This window comes from Heterocephalus glaber, unplaced genomic scaffold (genome assembly GCF_053883595.1).
Source record: "Heterocephalus glaber isolate CG9 unplaced genomic scaffold, H.glaber_assembly_v1.0 deba00000122, whole genome shotgun sequence".
In the NCBI taxonomy this organism is placed as follows: Eukaryota; Metazoa; Chordata; class Mammalia; order Rodentia; family Bathyergidae; genus Heterocephalus; species Heterocephalus glaber.
The window spans coordinates 84,040,346-84,057,283 of NW_028258138.1; the positions used below are offsets into that span (position 1 = coordinate 84,040,346).

The 16,938-nt window shown below is 40.7% G+C and overlaps 1 protein-coding gene across 1 annotated transcript in view; it reads right to left on the reverse strand.

Annotated features, from left to right (window-relative positions):
* Usp8 (ubiquitin specific peptidase 8) overlaps nt 1-16,938 on the reverse strand; it is a 63,102-nt gene that overhangs the window by 7,416 nt on the left and 38,748 nt on the right. Inside the window, exons 11-16 of the mRNA XM_004835420.4 lie at nt 14,444-15,025; nt 5,713-5,793; nt 4,818-5,080; nt 3,371-3,583; nt 2,159-2,369; nt 502-738 (exon numbers count right to left, since the gene is read on the reverse strand). Coding sequence (XP_004835477.1) covers nt 502-738; nt 2,159-2,369; nt 3,371-3,583; nt 4,818-5,080; nt 5,713-5,793; nt 14,444-15,025 — 1,587 coding nt within the window. The remainder of the gene's footprint in view (nt 1-501; nt 739-2,158; nt 2,370-3,370; nt 3,584-4,817; nt 5,081-5,712; nt 5,794-14,443; nt 15,026-16,938) is intronic.

The window sequence follows — 16,938 nt, forward strand, 5'->3', positions numbered from 1 at the left end:
GGTGGTGCACGCCTGTAACCCCAGCACTTGGGAGGCTGAGGCAGGAGGATTATCTTGAGTTCGAGGCCAGCCTGGGCTACACAGTGAGTTCAGGGCCAGCCTGGACTACAAAGGGAGACCCTGCCTCACCCCCTCCAAAAAGAGTAGACCTAAGTTAAAGTCAACATAGAATTTTCCAAATTAACAACTTCTTAAAAATACGAACATTATTGGGTGGAGGTGTAGCTCAGTGGCAGAGTGCGTAACAGACACAGCACTGGGTTCAGTCCCTAGCACTGAGGGACGGGAAATAGAGAGGAGGAGGGAGACAGCAACTTTTAAAACATATACTATCAGCTCTGAGGGAATATGTAATCAGAAGTCACCTTTGAAAAGGAACACTGCTATTCTATCAAGTGTTTATGGGGTAATGACGAGAAATGAACTGCTGGATAAAGTACATCTACGTGCATACAAACAGCATTTAGTCCAACTAATCACCTCTGTCCATCTGAAACTCACCTGTAGTGTACATTTACTTGTGGATGCTAGTGGCAGAGACAAATACATGAAGGCCTCAAATGTCCTGGACTTTCTGTGACAAGTGAGGCACTGTACTGTGGATTTGAACTGACCCTGAAAGAGTGCAACGATAATAGATTCATTGAGCTGCTTATGTTTCTGCCAAGCATGTTCTGCAGCTTTGAAGTCATCGAGGTGATCATTGTTCTCTTCTTTATGTCTCTTCCGGTTGTCAGCCTGGAAATAAGATTATTTAAACTCTATATTAATATCTGAAAGACAACACTGAAATATGTAACTGAAAGATTCAAATACTTTCCCAATTTGAAAATGTCATGAAGGAATTCTGATCATATCAAGTGCTACAAAAAAATAATTCTAGCCAAACACAAAAACTCCACTTTACTAAAAGGATGTAAACTGTTGGAATTTCCTAATATATATATATATATATATATATATATATATATATATATTTTTTTTTTTTTTTTTTTTTTTTTAATTTAAAAAGCTGAAAAGTCTACTTTTGAAAAGAGATGACATCCCACATAGAGCTGAGAATTAGGGGAGTGACAGAGAGAGGTAATTTCATTGTCTTAGCCTCAGAAATGAAGACATATGCAGCCACCTATGTCAGATGAACATGTTTACACACACACACACACACAATCACAATCAGTGTAAGCATGGTGATCCCACAGGTATCTGAAAAAAAGATGACAAGTTGGTGTGCTAAAAAGAAGCTATTGTATATAAATTTACATAGATACATGTCTCTATAAGAACCATTCATGTGAATTACCTGGTTACATGGAGTAATTCTTATTTTAGAAAATAAGTATAAGAACACAGTATAAGATAATATATACAAATAATATAATAAATACATAAATATCCAATAAAACAAATACATAATGAAGATATTAAGGCTATCTTTTATAGAACCAAATTTATGATTTTATTTTACATGTGGGTCACATATAAAATTACCAATAACTTTTTTTTTTTGGCACCAGGGACCGAACTTGGGATCTTGCTCTTGCGAGGCAGGTAATGGAACCACTGAGCTAAATCCCCAGCCCACCAATAACTATTTTAACATTTGCAAACTGCTCAGCAGTACTACCTGTTAATAGTTAAATAACTACATGTACAACTTCAAATACAGATCCAACATCTTTAATCTCAAAATCCAAAATGCTCCAAAATCAAAACTTTCTGAGCACCAACATGATGCTACAAGTGGAAAATTACACACCAAGAAACTTTGTTTCATGTACCAAATTATTTAAAAATATTATATAAAACTAACTTCAGGCTATGTGTGTAAGATATATGTATATAAGACATAAATGAATTCTGTGTGTGTTTAGATTGGGGTTCTATCCCCAAGATATTTCATCATATATATGCAAATATTCCAAAATCCAAAATCCTAAACACACCTGGAAACATTTCACATAACTGATCACTTATTAGATACTACGCTTATCAGACACATTTGTATTACAGTTTCATACCTTAGTACAAAGTCACTGTATCTGAATAAACTAGCACTGAATATTCAGCAACTAGAGTTTAAGCTGCTGTAAAATGATGGCAGTGCTGCTGAGCAACCTAAGGAGTCTTGGAAACTTAGAAATAGCAAACATCTTACTTTATTTAGGTCCTCATGGAGACCATCCATGAGGAAGAGGAGCAGCTCTTGTGAATCTTGCTGGCTGTATCCTGCGAACTGGTCATTGATCTTCCCGATGGTGATTTTAAAGTCTTTTGGACTGATGTACCTATACTGACCTGTCCATAGCGCTTTCATGATTATACCGAACTCTTCTGCCACTTCTCCTTTATGCCCCAACAAATTTGACCTGTGCAAATAAAATTCAAGTCACTAAAAAAACCTATAAAGGAAAAATTTATAAAGTACAGTGGGTTCTTGATGTCAACATTAAAACATTCACACACTGTAGCCCCACATGAACATACTTGCAGGTTTGTTACTCTTACAGTTTTCCCACCTGGCATGTTCTGGCTGTGAGCTCTGTTCTCCTTGTGTTCTGAGACCAACATGCTGCAGTCTTACGACAGGGAGCTTCTGCCTTGTTTACTGCTTTTTCCACCTCTTTCAGAGTCGGTTTTCCTCTACATTTTTCTAGTGAATAAATGTATTTTCCCTTTTCCTAATTAGACTTCTTTGGAGCTGAGTGGTAGCAGCTCGGGTTTGAACATATCCCCTCCAAAATTTAGGTGATGCCAGTATGACAGTGTTTGGAGGTAGGGCCTTCTCCTCTAATTCTACTCCTGGGGAGGCTGAGGCAGAAGGATCAGAAGTTCAAGACCAGTCTCAAAACAAAAACTAAAACAGTTTGAGGATGTAGCTAAGTGACAGAGCACTTGCTTAGCGTGCACCAAGTTCTGGGTTCGATCCCCAATACTGCCAAAAAAATTAAAAATAGACAGGACCTTAAGAGGTGATTCAGTCACAGGCTTCCCTCTCAAGAATGAGCTTAGTGCACTTAGCAAAGGGCAAGACAAAGGAGGTCATCTTCTCTTGCCCTTCCACCTTTGCTGAGTGACAACACAGCAAGAGGCCATGACCACACAGTGGCATCTATGTCTGGACTTCAGTCTCCAGAACTACGAAAATAAATTTCTTTATAAATGACCCAGTCGCAGCTACTTTGTTGAGCAGCACAAAATAGACTAAGACAGGAAGTATGGTTAGGCTTTCCTTTCAACAGTGTATTGCAGGGCCAGGGATTTAGCTCAGAGGTTTCGCTGCCTGCTGCGCAAGTGCAAGGACCCGAGTTTGATCCCTGGTACCAAAAAAAAAGAACAATGTATTGCAAAAAGACAGATGCTTATTCACCTGTTAATATCATCCTGATAATAGTTCCGGTTGAAATAATCAGCCAGGTGCGGTGCATTGCACAGGCACTGCAGGATGGAGTTCATGTAGCACGTATTTCCTAAGTTCCGAAGTCCAGTGAGGGCTGGTCCAGACCCTCCGAAGACAGGATTGAGGTTTCGGATCTGAGAGGCAGAGAGCCTGGAGATCTCGGCTTTGGGGCAGCATGTTGGCCTGAGCAGGGAGACGTATGGGATGTGGTGAGAGGCAAAATACCTGAAATCAAGACACACACTACAGAGGGGAGCGGCTCAGCACCAGGCCACAGTACCCTTTGTCCAGTCAGTGTGTCAGTGCCTACGGTGCTGGGCCTTACAGGGCATCCAGTAACCAGGTCAGGCCTCCCTGTGTCTGGAATCTGCCCTCTTGACCTCTTAGGTGGGTCTTTGCTTCTAGAAAGGCCCTGAGAGATTCTCTAGTTTCTTGTGAACTAGAAGCTGAAGAACTGAGGCTCTTTCTACCTCTTTCAAACGATCCCAGAGAGGTTAGCATTTTAAAATATTTGAACTCAACCAGAATGCCAAAGAATCAAACAATATTTATTACTGGAGAGCAGATATCAAAGCAGGTGGAGGCTATCTGGGTACTATCACCTAAAATCTAGAGCCGAGATGGCCACAGGTTGGTTGCTATAATGTTGAAGAAACAATGACTGGCCAAAAACATCTGCATTTGTTCAGTACTGACATTTTTTTTCTTAGCAGCAAGGGAGACTTATTCTTGGCCAAGAATCTTAACAAATATTTTCGACCCATGGCTGGTTGACGCCCTGGCTGCAGAGTCCAGGGCTGTATTTCCATCTATTCCCTTCCCCCTCCCAAAATGTAAAGATTAGAAGTAGTAGACAGACTTAAAAACCACCTCACACCCTACCAGTTATAAGCCAGGAGCATTCAATTCAAAAAGGGCAGAAACCAGGAAAGCATCTAGATCAGACACCACTGGGGCAAATTTAAGTGGACCCTGCTCACTACCTGTGGACAGAGCAGACCCATTGCTTCAACACCGCAGGACAACCTGACTCTTTCACATGACTGGACCTTGAGGGCTGCAGCAGTGCAGACTCAACACTTCCCTAAGTTAGGGTCCTCAGAGGACACTAAGAATCACAGGAAGTCTAGGGAAGACCTGGAGGTCGTCTATGACACAAGTGCTGTGAAATGTAACAAGGTGAGTAACACTTTTTTATGTTAATACTTATGATAACTTCGCCTGTATATTAAGTTATCAACTGGAAGAAAAAGCAAGGATATTTTCATTTCCTTTCTCTCCACAGTAAGTAACAGTGGCTGGAATGGCCATCCAAAGCAATTTCTGACTTGAGCATTAGAACAGTGATCTATTTGGAGCAGAGGTATTAAAATACATACCTCCATTATTTGGGCTGGAGGCGATGCGACAGACTTACTTGTTCTCCCGATTCACAGCTGGTGTTACTGCGGGCTTCCTCCTCCCGTCCTCTGGCACAGACTGGGTGATGTCTGGGGAGGAGTAGGAGCGCTTCAGTTTGGAGGGGTCCTTGTCCCACTCGGCAGGAACCTGGGGCTTGGCTTTGTGAGTCGGGGGGATGGAAGGAGGAGCAGAGGAAGGAGCCATTTCTGGTGGGTACATATGGACAGTGTTGGTGGGTGAATGATAATAACGGAAGGTTCCAGTGATCGGGTCCAGAAACTTGGATAGAAAAGGAAAAAATAAAGGTCGAAGCCTGAAAATGACCATTATACAGAATTAACTTATTCCAAAGCATTCTAGCTAAATTTACTTTTGGATTAAAAAGTATGTACTTCACCCCTGAGCTACACTGCCACTACCTAAAATGATCTGAATAAAATGGTGATAATCACTTCTCTAATTAAACTTCCAAAGAAATTTAGGTTTTAGAGTAATACATTATGATTATGATTACTTGGCACTGAGGACTGAACTAAGGGCCTTCTCACTGAGCTACGTACCCAGCCTTTTTATTTTGACACAGGGCTTTACCAAGCTGCCTAGGCTGGCCTCAAGCTTGCAATCCCCTGCCCCAGCCTCTCAGCTATGCCACACATTCTTGTGGTGGGCCAAGTATGCCACCACATCTGGCATGTAGTGCACTATTTCTAAAGAATACTGCCCGAAAGCTCATGTGCTGCAGCCAGAATCCCAGGCTGGGTAGTGAGAAACAATCCTGCGTAATTAGAAGGAGCTATGTCCTCTTACACTGAAAAAAGAGACTACCTCTTCATTAGGGAAGATGTAAAATAAAAACTAAACAAAGAACCTAGTAACTGTTACTTCTTTTGAGTTCTAATAGTGACTTTTACCTTGGCCCAACCGGAAGGCAGTCCTGGGACGATCCTCCCCATTTCTTCGCTCCGTGCTCTCGTCAAAGGCTCCCTTTGAGCCTGTTTGGGGAAGGAAGAAAAGTCTGATCTTTCAATTAAAATGTGCCACATATAAACTTAGGTACATGTGCCAAAGAGTCAGGGAACCCTGCCTCGGCTGCCGCTTCATGTTTTCAAAACAGGTTCAAAGATGAAAACAAATTATTTTTCTCAAGGTCTAAATATTATTACATCAAAGAAGAGGAGTGTGAAAATAAAAGGAAAAATTTTGATGCAAACATTTCAGGAGCTTTAAAAAAAAGCTTTTCCCAATGACATCCAAAGCCCACCTGGGAGCAGGACTTACAAACAGCGGGCACCAGAAGAGACCCAGACGAACATCGGGAGGGACAGGACCCTGCTGCGTGGCTGCTTTTACTCCGTGTGCAGCTTCCTTCCCTTCTTGTCCCAGGACACAAATCCCCTATCACAGCACCTGAGGCCACAGTTCCAATGCAAGAACACACTTTCTGTCCCCTGGACAGTGGCGTGGAGCAGTCCGAACCTAGCTTTCCTGAACTCTGATTCCTAAGGCCCCAGTCTTCTTACTTTTGCACTTTCTGAGTTGGGAATGACAGACAGGATGGGTGGATAAGACTCTTAACGATGGCAGGGACACAGCAGAGGGAGATGGCCTTCTATTGTGGCTCATGAAGGGCACAAGGGACCCAAACAAGTAAGAAAGGCCACACAATCACACATCATGGACTGCACTGGCATTTTGCTCCCCTAGCATATCTTCTATACGTACTCATTCCACAAGATACCAACGAAGTATCATATAAGTAAATGCAGGCCAATATACTGAGGCACCAACCTTAAAACTAGATGATAGGTACTTTCACTTCTTTCAATGAAAAATTATTAACAGAAAAGAAAAAGGTCCACTCAATTTGTATCTTCATATTCTTCCTGTCTTAAAATAGAATTCCCTTGAACATAAACATGTAACAGAATTTGCATGCTTGAACAAAATCAGTCAAAGGCAAATGGGATAAATGAATAGCTGTGTTAAAAAGACAAATCTAGACCCCCTCTCTGGTGGCTGTGGCCCCCAGCCATGCAGGGAGTTCTGGGAGCTTTGGTTGCTGCCTGAACCTCTCTACATGCTGTGTCTCCTCCTGTCCATGCACTCCTATGATGAAGCTTAGCTTAGAAAGCAGGGACAGTAAGGAATTAACAATAAAGGGAAAACAGAACAACTACGACAATGTACTATTATAAGTCACTTAAAATGCCTTAAGTTTGTTTGCGTGACTTTCAGGACATGGCCAAACCAGAGTAACTGAAATCAGGAGGAAGAAGCACAGACTAGGGGAGACCACAATACAGATAAAGATGAACTCAAAATGGACACAAGTTAGTTCCTGTAGGAACTAATACCACAAGATTTTAAGAAGAAATGAGAAATTCTCTATTACTTTATGACTTTGGGTTAGACACAAAATTCCTTAAATACCAAAAGCATGAGTCAAAAAAGAAAAAACTGGCAGCCTGGACTTGCCCACAAAAACATCTGTGCTTGGTAAAACTCCAAATGAAGAGAGAAAATGAAGAGAGAGCCAGGTGTGCTAGTGCACACCTGTAATCCCAGCACTCTGGGAGGCCAAGGCAGGAGGATGGCAAATTGAAGGCCAGCCCAAGAAACTTAGTGAGATCCTGTGTCAAAATAAAAACAAATAAAAAGGGTTGGGGATGTAGCTCAGTGTGAAGGTCCTAGGTTCAATGCCTGGAACTGAAGAAAAGAGAAGGTGCAGGGAAAGGGGTACAGAGAAGGAAAACCATGAGGTGGAAGACATTTGGAAACCATATTTCTAACAAAGGATTTGTATCCAGAACATTAGAAACTCATACAACTCAGTAAAAGCTTGGCAGTAATCAAATTTTAAAACTGACATAGACTTGAGTACATATTTCACCAAAGAAGATAACCACGGGCCTATACTCATATGAGAGAATGTGCAATACCATTAGTCATTAGGGAAATGCATTTTAAAGCCATGAGCTACAACTTTACACTCACAGAATGTTTACAATAAAAACAGTAACAAGAACTGGCCAAGATACAGATACAGACAAATGGGAATCTTCGTATACCGCTAGTGGGAAGGGAAAATGGGGGCAGCCACCTGGAAAACACTTTGGTAAGTTTTTTTTAAAGTTTCCTAAAAAAACATAGCAAAACAATACCACCTCAAAGTGCCTATTTAAAAGAAATAAGAACATATTTCTATACAAAGACATGTAGAAATGTTCACAGTAGCATTACTGAAAAGAGCCCCAGAACAGAATGATCCAAATGTGCCTATCAACTAATGAGAGTAAAATGCCACAAGTCCAACCATGTAATACCAGCTGCAAAACACAGGCATGAACTACCAGTACATGCTACCACATGGATTAATCTAAAAAACATGCCGTGTGAAAAAAGCCAGATGCAAAAGATTATTAGAATCACACAGAAGGCAGACGACTGGAGATAGAGATTAGACTAGGTGTTGTTTTAGGGTTGAGGTTGGGAAGAGGGAGATACTATAATTGGTCATAGAAACCTTTTTGGTATGATGGAAATGTTCTAAAATTGGGTTGGTCAAAAAAATGTAGGAGTGGTAAATGACAACAACTCAGCCTATCCTAGATTCAGAATCTAGACACTGGAAAATAACAATTTGGAGGGGCAGGGATTTAGCTCAGTGGTGCCGCTGCCTGCCTCCTAAGCGCAAGGTCCTGAGTTCAATCCCCAGTACCAAAAAAAGAAAATAACAACTTGGGAAAGAAAAAGAGAGAAGTAGATCCCCAGGAACCAGGAAGGCTCTGACAGGAAAATTAAAACCTACAGAGAAATTGAGATGGAACACAACATAGAGAAGGGAAGTAAGAGTCTGCATTTCTTCCTCATACAGAGTCAAAGTGAAAGTTGGGGACTCCAGAGGGGCCTCGGAGAAACACAGTAGTGGAATGGACCAGCAGGCATGGCCTGCTGCAGGGACAGTACAGGATTCTGCTTCCACACAAGCTCTTCTGTAGGCAACAGATGGTGAATGACTCCAGTCTAAGTGTCCACCATACCCCTGGAAGAGTGCCTGGTGGGATGCCATTCCGGGGAAGGGTTGTTTGAACCCAGGACTCAGAGCAGCTGCAGAATGGCATCACTTCAGGGCTCCCTTTGTTAAGTTCCTACAGTGACTGGGTAAAAGACAGCAGTGGTGAGGGAGCAGCCTGGAAAGAGACCCCTGAGAGGTTTGAGCTGAAGGACACAGGCCCTGCCATCAAGGCCAGAGGCCAGGCCCAGTCTGAGCTGCTCTGGATTTGATCACTGCAGCACTGGCAGCTTTGCCCTAATCCTACAGCCTGCTGGTGCCTGACTGCTTTATCTACCAGTGTGATCAGGCTCAGACATCTTGGCTCAGACACTGCCCCAAAATTGTAGATCTCAGAAGAAAACCACACGTTCAAAATCACAGAGAAATTTCTTTTCTTCTGTTTTTGGTGAGTGTGTGCATTGTTTTTGGCTTTGTTTTGGTCTTGGTTTTTCTTTTTTTTTTTTTTTTCTTTCCTTTTCTCCTTTCTTCACCATTTTTTTGGGGGTTGGGGAATTTTCTTTTGTCTTTTTCCTTGCTTATCTATTTTTATTTTTTTCCTCTTTTAATTTTTTCTTATTTTTACTCCTAATACAGTGATACCTCAGTTATTAAATGGCTCCAAGCTTGAACTTTCTATTACTTGAAAAGCAACATTTGAAAAAAAACTGCCCAGTATTTGTAACTTTGCTCGATAGTGGAAAATCCAACTTGAAAAAACCTGAGTGAGTCACATGTTACATCTCACCATGGACACAAAGGGGTGACACTTCATTCTAGGCACTGCTCTCATCCAGACAACATACAGTGCTTGTGTTAGTGCGTTAAAATATTTGTCACTATGCTGCTTTATTTTATTTATTTATTTAATTTATTTTATTTTGCATAAAATGTCAAACCATGGCTCCAAAAAAAGTTAGTGATACCAGCAATAAAGCTGATAAAATTATGAGAATCACAATGGAATTAAAGAAGTTATTGCAAAATCTGTTGAAGTACCAGAAAAATGAATTTATAAGTGTAAATTCTGGGCCTCAGAATCAATTATTTGGCTTTCCATTATTTGTTATGGGAAGATGATGTTCAGTTCTCAAACTTTTCATTGTTCTAATGTGAATTTGAAATGAACTGAGTTCAACAATCGAGGTATCATTATATTTCTTTTTTTCTTCTATTTCCCATTAATTTTTTCTCTTAACTTTACCTAATGCTATGAACATCCTTCTATGTCCGAGTAGGATCCTTTGTATTACTTCTCTCCTGCTTTTCATATTATGTAGTTTAGTTTCAAATTTTTCCTCTTGCATTGCCCAATCCCCCCCATAGCTTTAACAGTATAACTATAAATCTTTATTAATCTTTAGACAGTTAACTCTATAAAATTACTGAATTCTTACCATTAGCAGAGGTAAAGCTGTCACAACTAGTACATACTAACTATAAGTCAATACGTGGGTTCTCTTAAATGTTTACACCATAACTGTGGCTTTTGTCTCTAGGGATAAGGGTGATACATAATTGGTTCTTACTATGTTAATATCCGATTTGTCCTGAACCATACCACTATAGCTGATTTGTTAATATTACCAGTGTTGCATAACTGTTGCTATTAATGGGTTTTCTCAGGAAGCTAACACTCGGAATACCTTTTGACATTAACACTACTAGAGAATATTCCCAGAGAACTCAGCATTGGGCCAATTACACTGCATCCTCCCCTCCCAATTTAATCAGGGTGATCAGATCTTGGGGCTGACACAAAGGACTATAGTCAGTCACATCCAACATCACTAAAAAGTCACTGAAAGACGAGTAATTAAAGGATCTCTATACTAGCAACAACATCTTTACAAGAGTCCATACACCTCAGCAGAAAACAAAACAAAGAATAGAAAAATGAGAAGACAACGCAACAAAGCATCTTCTACAACTCCCAACTCCCCCAAAGACTATCCAGAAGGCATCAAAGGGGAGAACAGCATAAGCCCCACACCGGAATTATTCAAAAGGATAACAGAGGTTAGAAATCATAGCAAAGATGTACTCAGCAGGATCACAGAAGATACAGCAAAACAGATATTGGTACTAACAACCAAAATGATCCAAGAGCTTTCAAAAGACACTAATAAAAAACTAGCCAATCTAAACAAAACTGTACAAAACACGAATGACCAGTTCAACAAAGAATTAGTGTCAATGAAAAGGTTTCAATCAGAAATCCAGAAGATTAAAATTATATTGAGAAACAACAACAGAAGCTACCACTGTGAGGGCAGAATTTCAGAACTAGAAGACAATGATGCCTCAAAGATCAACTACTCAAAGACACCTTAAAAGCAACAAAAGAACATGAAAAATGGATCCAACAGCTGCTAGATGCTGCAAAGAAGACTAATCTAAGAGTAACTGGAATAAGTGAAAAAAATTAGAAGACAACACAAATGGCATAAAAAAACCTATTCACAGAAATAACAGCAAGAAACTCCCAAAATATAAAGAAATAAACACAGATAAATGAGGCATATGGACTCCAAAGAGCCATGACCAAAATAGAACCTCTCCACACCACATTATACTCAGAGTACCACAAGTCCATCACGGGGGCAAAAGCTTAAAAGCTGTTAGAGAAAGGCAATGAATCACGTATAAAGGCAAATCCATTAACTTACAGCAAACATCTATACAACCCTTAAAGGCCAGGAGGAGTGGAGTGAAATGTTTCAAGCCCTAAAATGTAACAACTTCCAACCCCAACTTATGTATCCTGCAAAACTTTTCCTTAAAATTGAAGGAGAAATACGGTATTTCCATGACAAGGAGCACCACCAAACCGCATTACACAAAATTCTCAAGTATATCCTAGAAAGAGACAAGTCAACAATGCCAACAAGTCAAGAAGAATGAGTACACCTGTCACAAGAAATAATACCAAGAAACAAATGGGACCACACCAAATTAGAAAGTTTCTGCACAGCAAAGGAAATCAGAGTTGATCTGTGTTTGATGGTTGATTTGATAAAGACATAAAATAAATTTAAATTTGACGCTAGCAAAAAAATAAAAAGTATAGTCTATTTTACTGTCAAATTCAAAACACATACTTTGGAGCCCCTTTGCAATTAACTACCACTAAAGAGAAAGAACTGGAAAGTTCTGATGAAGCAAAGCAAAGCAGACTGTAAGGCGTGGGTTTATGGGTGCATACGACGCTGAGGGTCAAACGCTGGTAACCAGTGGGTGCTCAGCACACCCTCACCGCAACTGTTCTTCTACTTCAGTCCCATACGATTCTGGTTACCCTGAAAGGTGCTGTGCTCCAAAAACTCTCAAGTATTCAAGAGAATACAAAATGTTATATAGACCAAATTTAAGAAATGCAAAATCGGTTTTTATATCTTCTTATACATCACAGGATCTTTAAAATAATTCACTTTATCTTTTTTTTTTTTTTCCTGAACCGGGGATCAAACTCACTTACCAGGCAGGTGCCACTGAGCTAAATCCCCAGCCCTACTGTGTTTTTAAAATGATTACAGTTAAAAACTTTATTAGCAATACTTTCAACAAAATTTATTCTAGAATAAATTACAGTCTGCTTCTACTTTTAAAAGGAACATACATGTGGGCCGGAGATTTAGCTCAACGGCAATGCACCTGCCTTGCAAGCACAAGGTCCTGAGTTCGATCCCCAGTACCAAAAAAAAGGAATATACATGTATAGCAATGTAATATAAACTTTTTCGATGTGTTATAGGGAGAGTCCAAAGCTAGTTCATAACTGAAAGTTATTTAGATCTGTAGGGATATTTGGCACTCACAACATGAATTCTTTAAGTTCTAAACACAGCTTGTTGTAATAAAGCAAAAGGAAACTAAGTGGCTTGGAAATGTCACTGCCTATGTGATTTTAGGCAATGTCTAAGCATCAGCTTCACTTGTAAAGACCCCAAGGGGTGACTGTTAGGAGTAAGACAATGTTGGGGAACTATCCAGCATGTTGTAGGTACTCAGCGAATAATGTTTAAATCGTATCTCAAGTAACCACTTGCAAGTTCTGATTGCCTGTGAAATTAGAATGTAGGTTTCTGGGCTTCATTCCCCAATTTGGGGTGTTTGGAAGGTTTCTGGACAGCAGCTCTATCTTTTATACTAGAGGTTACCAGAGTCCGGTTCCCTGGCTAAGTTCAGCAATGGTATGTGTTGTTAACCCTGCTAACTGCCTAACCTGCTGCTAGAGAAAAGCAGACACTGCCATTCTGTAAGACAGTATTTTGCCTCTCATCAGAAATCATTTTCATACTACTACAAGATGTTCTTCTATTTACATATCCATAAAATGGATTTTAACTGTTCCTATTTTAAAATTTAGTATCCAAGGGAGGGGAAGGGGAAAGGAAAGAAGGGAGGGAAAGGAAAAATTATGAGAAAAGGAAAAAATGGAAATAAAGCCTTTATAAACAGGAAAGGGTGGAGGGGGTGGAGGGAGGGCAGGGAATAGGGAAAAAACAAGAACCAAGATGCATCACGTACATATACAAGATCCCAATGATGAGTGTAACTGTATTGAATACCTAAGATGTACCAATAAAAGAATTTAAGGAAAAAAAATTAGCATCCAAAAGGAGAAGGCACTATTAATTGCCTAGTGAAGAAAAAGAAAAGTATGACTTCACTAGATTAAAAAGAAGGAAGAATGAAAGCGTCCTCTGAGGTGATGGGAGCTCCTTCTGGGTGTGTAGCCAAGAGCAGAAAACAGGCAGCATGAATGAGGCTCTTGCCAATATTGTTTGGGTAGATAAAGTGCGAAACAAAATGACACAGACTTGCCCCAAAATGTGGTTACACGTAAAGATAAAGGCTGGGCTTTCCCCCTCGTACTGGGGATGAACTGAGGGCCACTTCACACCAGAGCTGCATGCCCAGCTCTTTCTATGTTGTTGCAGTCAGGGTCTCTAAGTTGCCCAGACGAGGCTCGAACTTGTGATCCCCCAGCCTAGGCCTGCGGCACTGTGCGCAGGTGTTGGGCTATCTTGATGCCACTGATTTTGCATGCATTCTTGGCAGCTATAAACTTCATCATACAAACACTGGCATCTAACTTCTCCATACAGAGAGGAAGATTATATTCTAGTCTTTTGATGATCATACATCAAACATAAAAATGAACGTAGCTACTTAGGCACTAAGAATGCATTGCATTTTATTGACATAAATTCCACTGCCAATCATTTTTAAAGTACTCAAAGTAGAGTAGGGGCTGGTTGTGGCAGTGCATGTCTATGAGCCCAGCTACTCAGAAGGCTGAGGCAGGAGGATCCCAAGTTTCAGCCAGCTCAGACAATTTAATGAGACCCTATCTCAAAAAAGAATTGAAAAGGGTCTGAGACATAGCACTAGAGTGCTTGCCTGGCAAGCCTGAGGCTCTGAATTCAGTGGCCAGTATTGCAAAAAAGAAAAAAGCAGAGCAGGTGAGCATGTTTGGACAAAGCAGAAAATCTACTCGAAGGCCCACCCTGTCTGTCTGTCTCGGAAGGAGGCCCTGGTGTCCTGCTGGTCTGTACATTTCAGCAGTGCTGCTGTGCTCTGCTTACCTTGCCTGCACTTGCATCTCCCGCCACAGACACAGAGGTGTCTCCTACTGGCTTTCTCTGCACTTCTGGAGTTGGACACCTTTTCCCCCTGTCTTCCACAGACTTCTTGGCATCAGAAGTTTCATGTTCGCTTTTACTCTGTCTTTTTAATCCTGTTGTTTCTTTGCCCCTCTTTGCTGAAGTTTCCTTATCTTCCTTCTTGGCTTGTTCACTTTCTCTCTTCTCCATTTCTTTTGCTTTTTCTTGACTTTCTGGGATTTCACTTTCTTCAGCTTCTTGTTTCTTTCTGGCTTTTTGTTCTTGTTCGTCCCCGCTTAGCTTCTCTTTCTGTTCCTCGGGCTGCCTTCCTCGAAGTCCTTTTTCTTGCTTGCTTTTCTCCATGAGCAAAGAGGCTTCTGCATGAATCCGGGCTTTCTCTTCATCCGAAAACACAGCAGCTGCAGGGGGAAACGCTGGCTTGGTGGAGCGGTCGGGAATGGCTTTTCCATTCTGAGGAGACTGCTGCTGCTCATGGTCTGTACTCTCAGATTTTACTCTATGATCTTCGGGCAATCTGACTGCTGGTTTTTTACTACGATCAATCTACAGAAACAAAAGCAGCAAAATGTATAATCTTGGTTCCCGAAACCAAGCTGTGATAGAAGAACTGTCATTTCACAGAGATAACATCAGCCTGAACATCTACCTGTAAACTACTCAATGTCAGGTTCCTTGTGGGAGACTCAATTCAACATTTTCAGGTCACCCAATGGGTTCTGTATATGGAATTTATTAATGTGTTCATACCAAGAGATGAAATCTAGAGCAGGCACACCAGGGTTCAAGTTCTGCTTCCACATATCCACCTGCCTGCTCACTAGCTCCATGATGACCACACATCTACCCCAAACCCAAGATGACCAACATGGAATTCATGACTCCCTCACAAATATGGCCCTATCTCATGGGAACACTCTTCTCCAAGCAGCTGTACAAACCAGAAGGTGAGAGTTCCCCAGCATGTTCTCTGCCCTCTGGAGTCTAACGATTCTCCTCCTGTGCCTACTGCCCTCCGCTTCTACCCTCTGCCATCGTCTTCTACTCTCCTCTAATCTAGTCTCCATATTGTAGCCAGACTGATCATTTCAAGACAACCTGACCATGTTCTTCCTATTTTAAATTGCTACTTGCTATACTTAGATTACATCTAAATCTTTAGCATGGCCTGAGTCCCTGTGTAGTCCTACATCTGCCACCTTCTTATCTCTTACTGTTCTATATACTAGCTACACTTGCCTTAAAAAATATTCTTCAAAACTACCACACTCCTTCCAACTCAGGTCTTTCTATCAGTTGTTCACCTAGATAAGGTCCAACCCAACATTAAGTCTTAGCTTAAATAGTTCTCTCTCAGAACACCCCCCACCTCCAGTGCTAAAGCTAGTCATGCTCTGATATATGCTCTCAGTATACCTTATACAGCACATACTGGGATTTGGTTTAAATAAATATTTGTTTAAAATCTTCTCTCCTAAGATAGATGTGGTGTCACATGCCTGTAATCTCAGCAATCAGGAGGCTGAGGCAGGAGGGTCACTGTGGGTTCCAAGCCAGCCTGGGCTGCATGGTGAACTCAAGGCCAGCCTGAACTACACAGTGAGATTCTGTTTCAAAAAACGTAGGTAAAATATTCCCTCCTAGAACATAAGTTCTAAAAAGGTAGAGATGGTGCCGGGCACACAGTAAATAAACATGTTATTGAGAAATTGAAAGGGAAACAATACTCTCGAATTCATTCCTGGAAGCAAGCATCACCTTGATCCCTAAAGCAGAGAAAGACCCAACCAAAAAAGAGAACTATAGGCCAATCTCACTAATGAACATAGTCGCAAATATCTTCAATAAGATATTGGCAAACAGAATGCAGAAGATCATCAAGAAGATCATACACCCTGACCAAGTGGGATTCATCCCAGGGATGCAGGGATGGTTCAACATATGCAAATCAATAAATGTAATACCCTTTATCAATAGAGCCAAGGACAAAAACCATATGATCATCTCAATAGATGCAGAAAAAGCATCTGACAAAATCCAACACGCATTTATGATAAAAAGATGATTTTTAAAATGAAGAAACGAATAATCTCATTTTATAATAAAAACTCAAACTTTCTCATCACAGTCTGCTCTATAAATCAAAGTCATCCACTTCATATGTGAAATGTTATTTAAATATATCTGGGGAAATAAATGAAAAATAAATGCTAAATAAAAAGTCTTATTGGAGAAAGCATAGGAAAGCATTAATTAATCTTTGAGTAGAACCTAATGGAGACAAAAACAGCTATACCTGGGTACAGTGAGTGGTGCATACATGTATCTCTGCTACTCGCAAGGCAGCATTATCTGTGACATACTAGGAACAAGAGTTTATGTAGCTTGGGACACCTCCAGTTAGCAATCTGCAGGTCTCAAATGCTTGCTCAACTGAACTAATATTCTTATCTATCTCT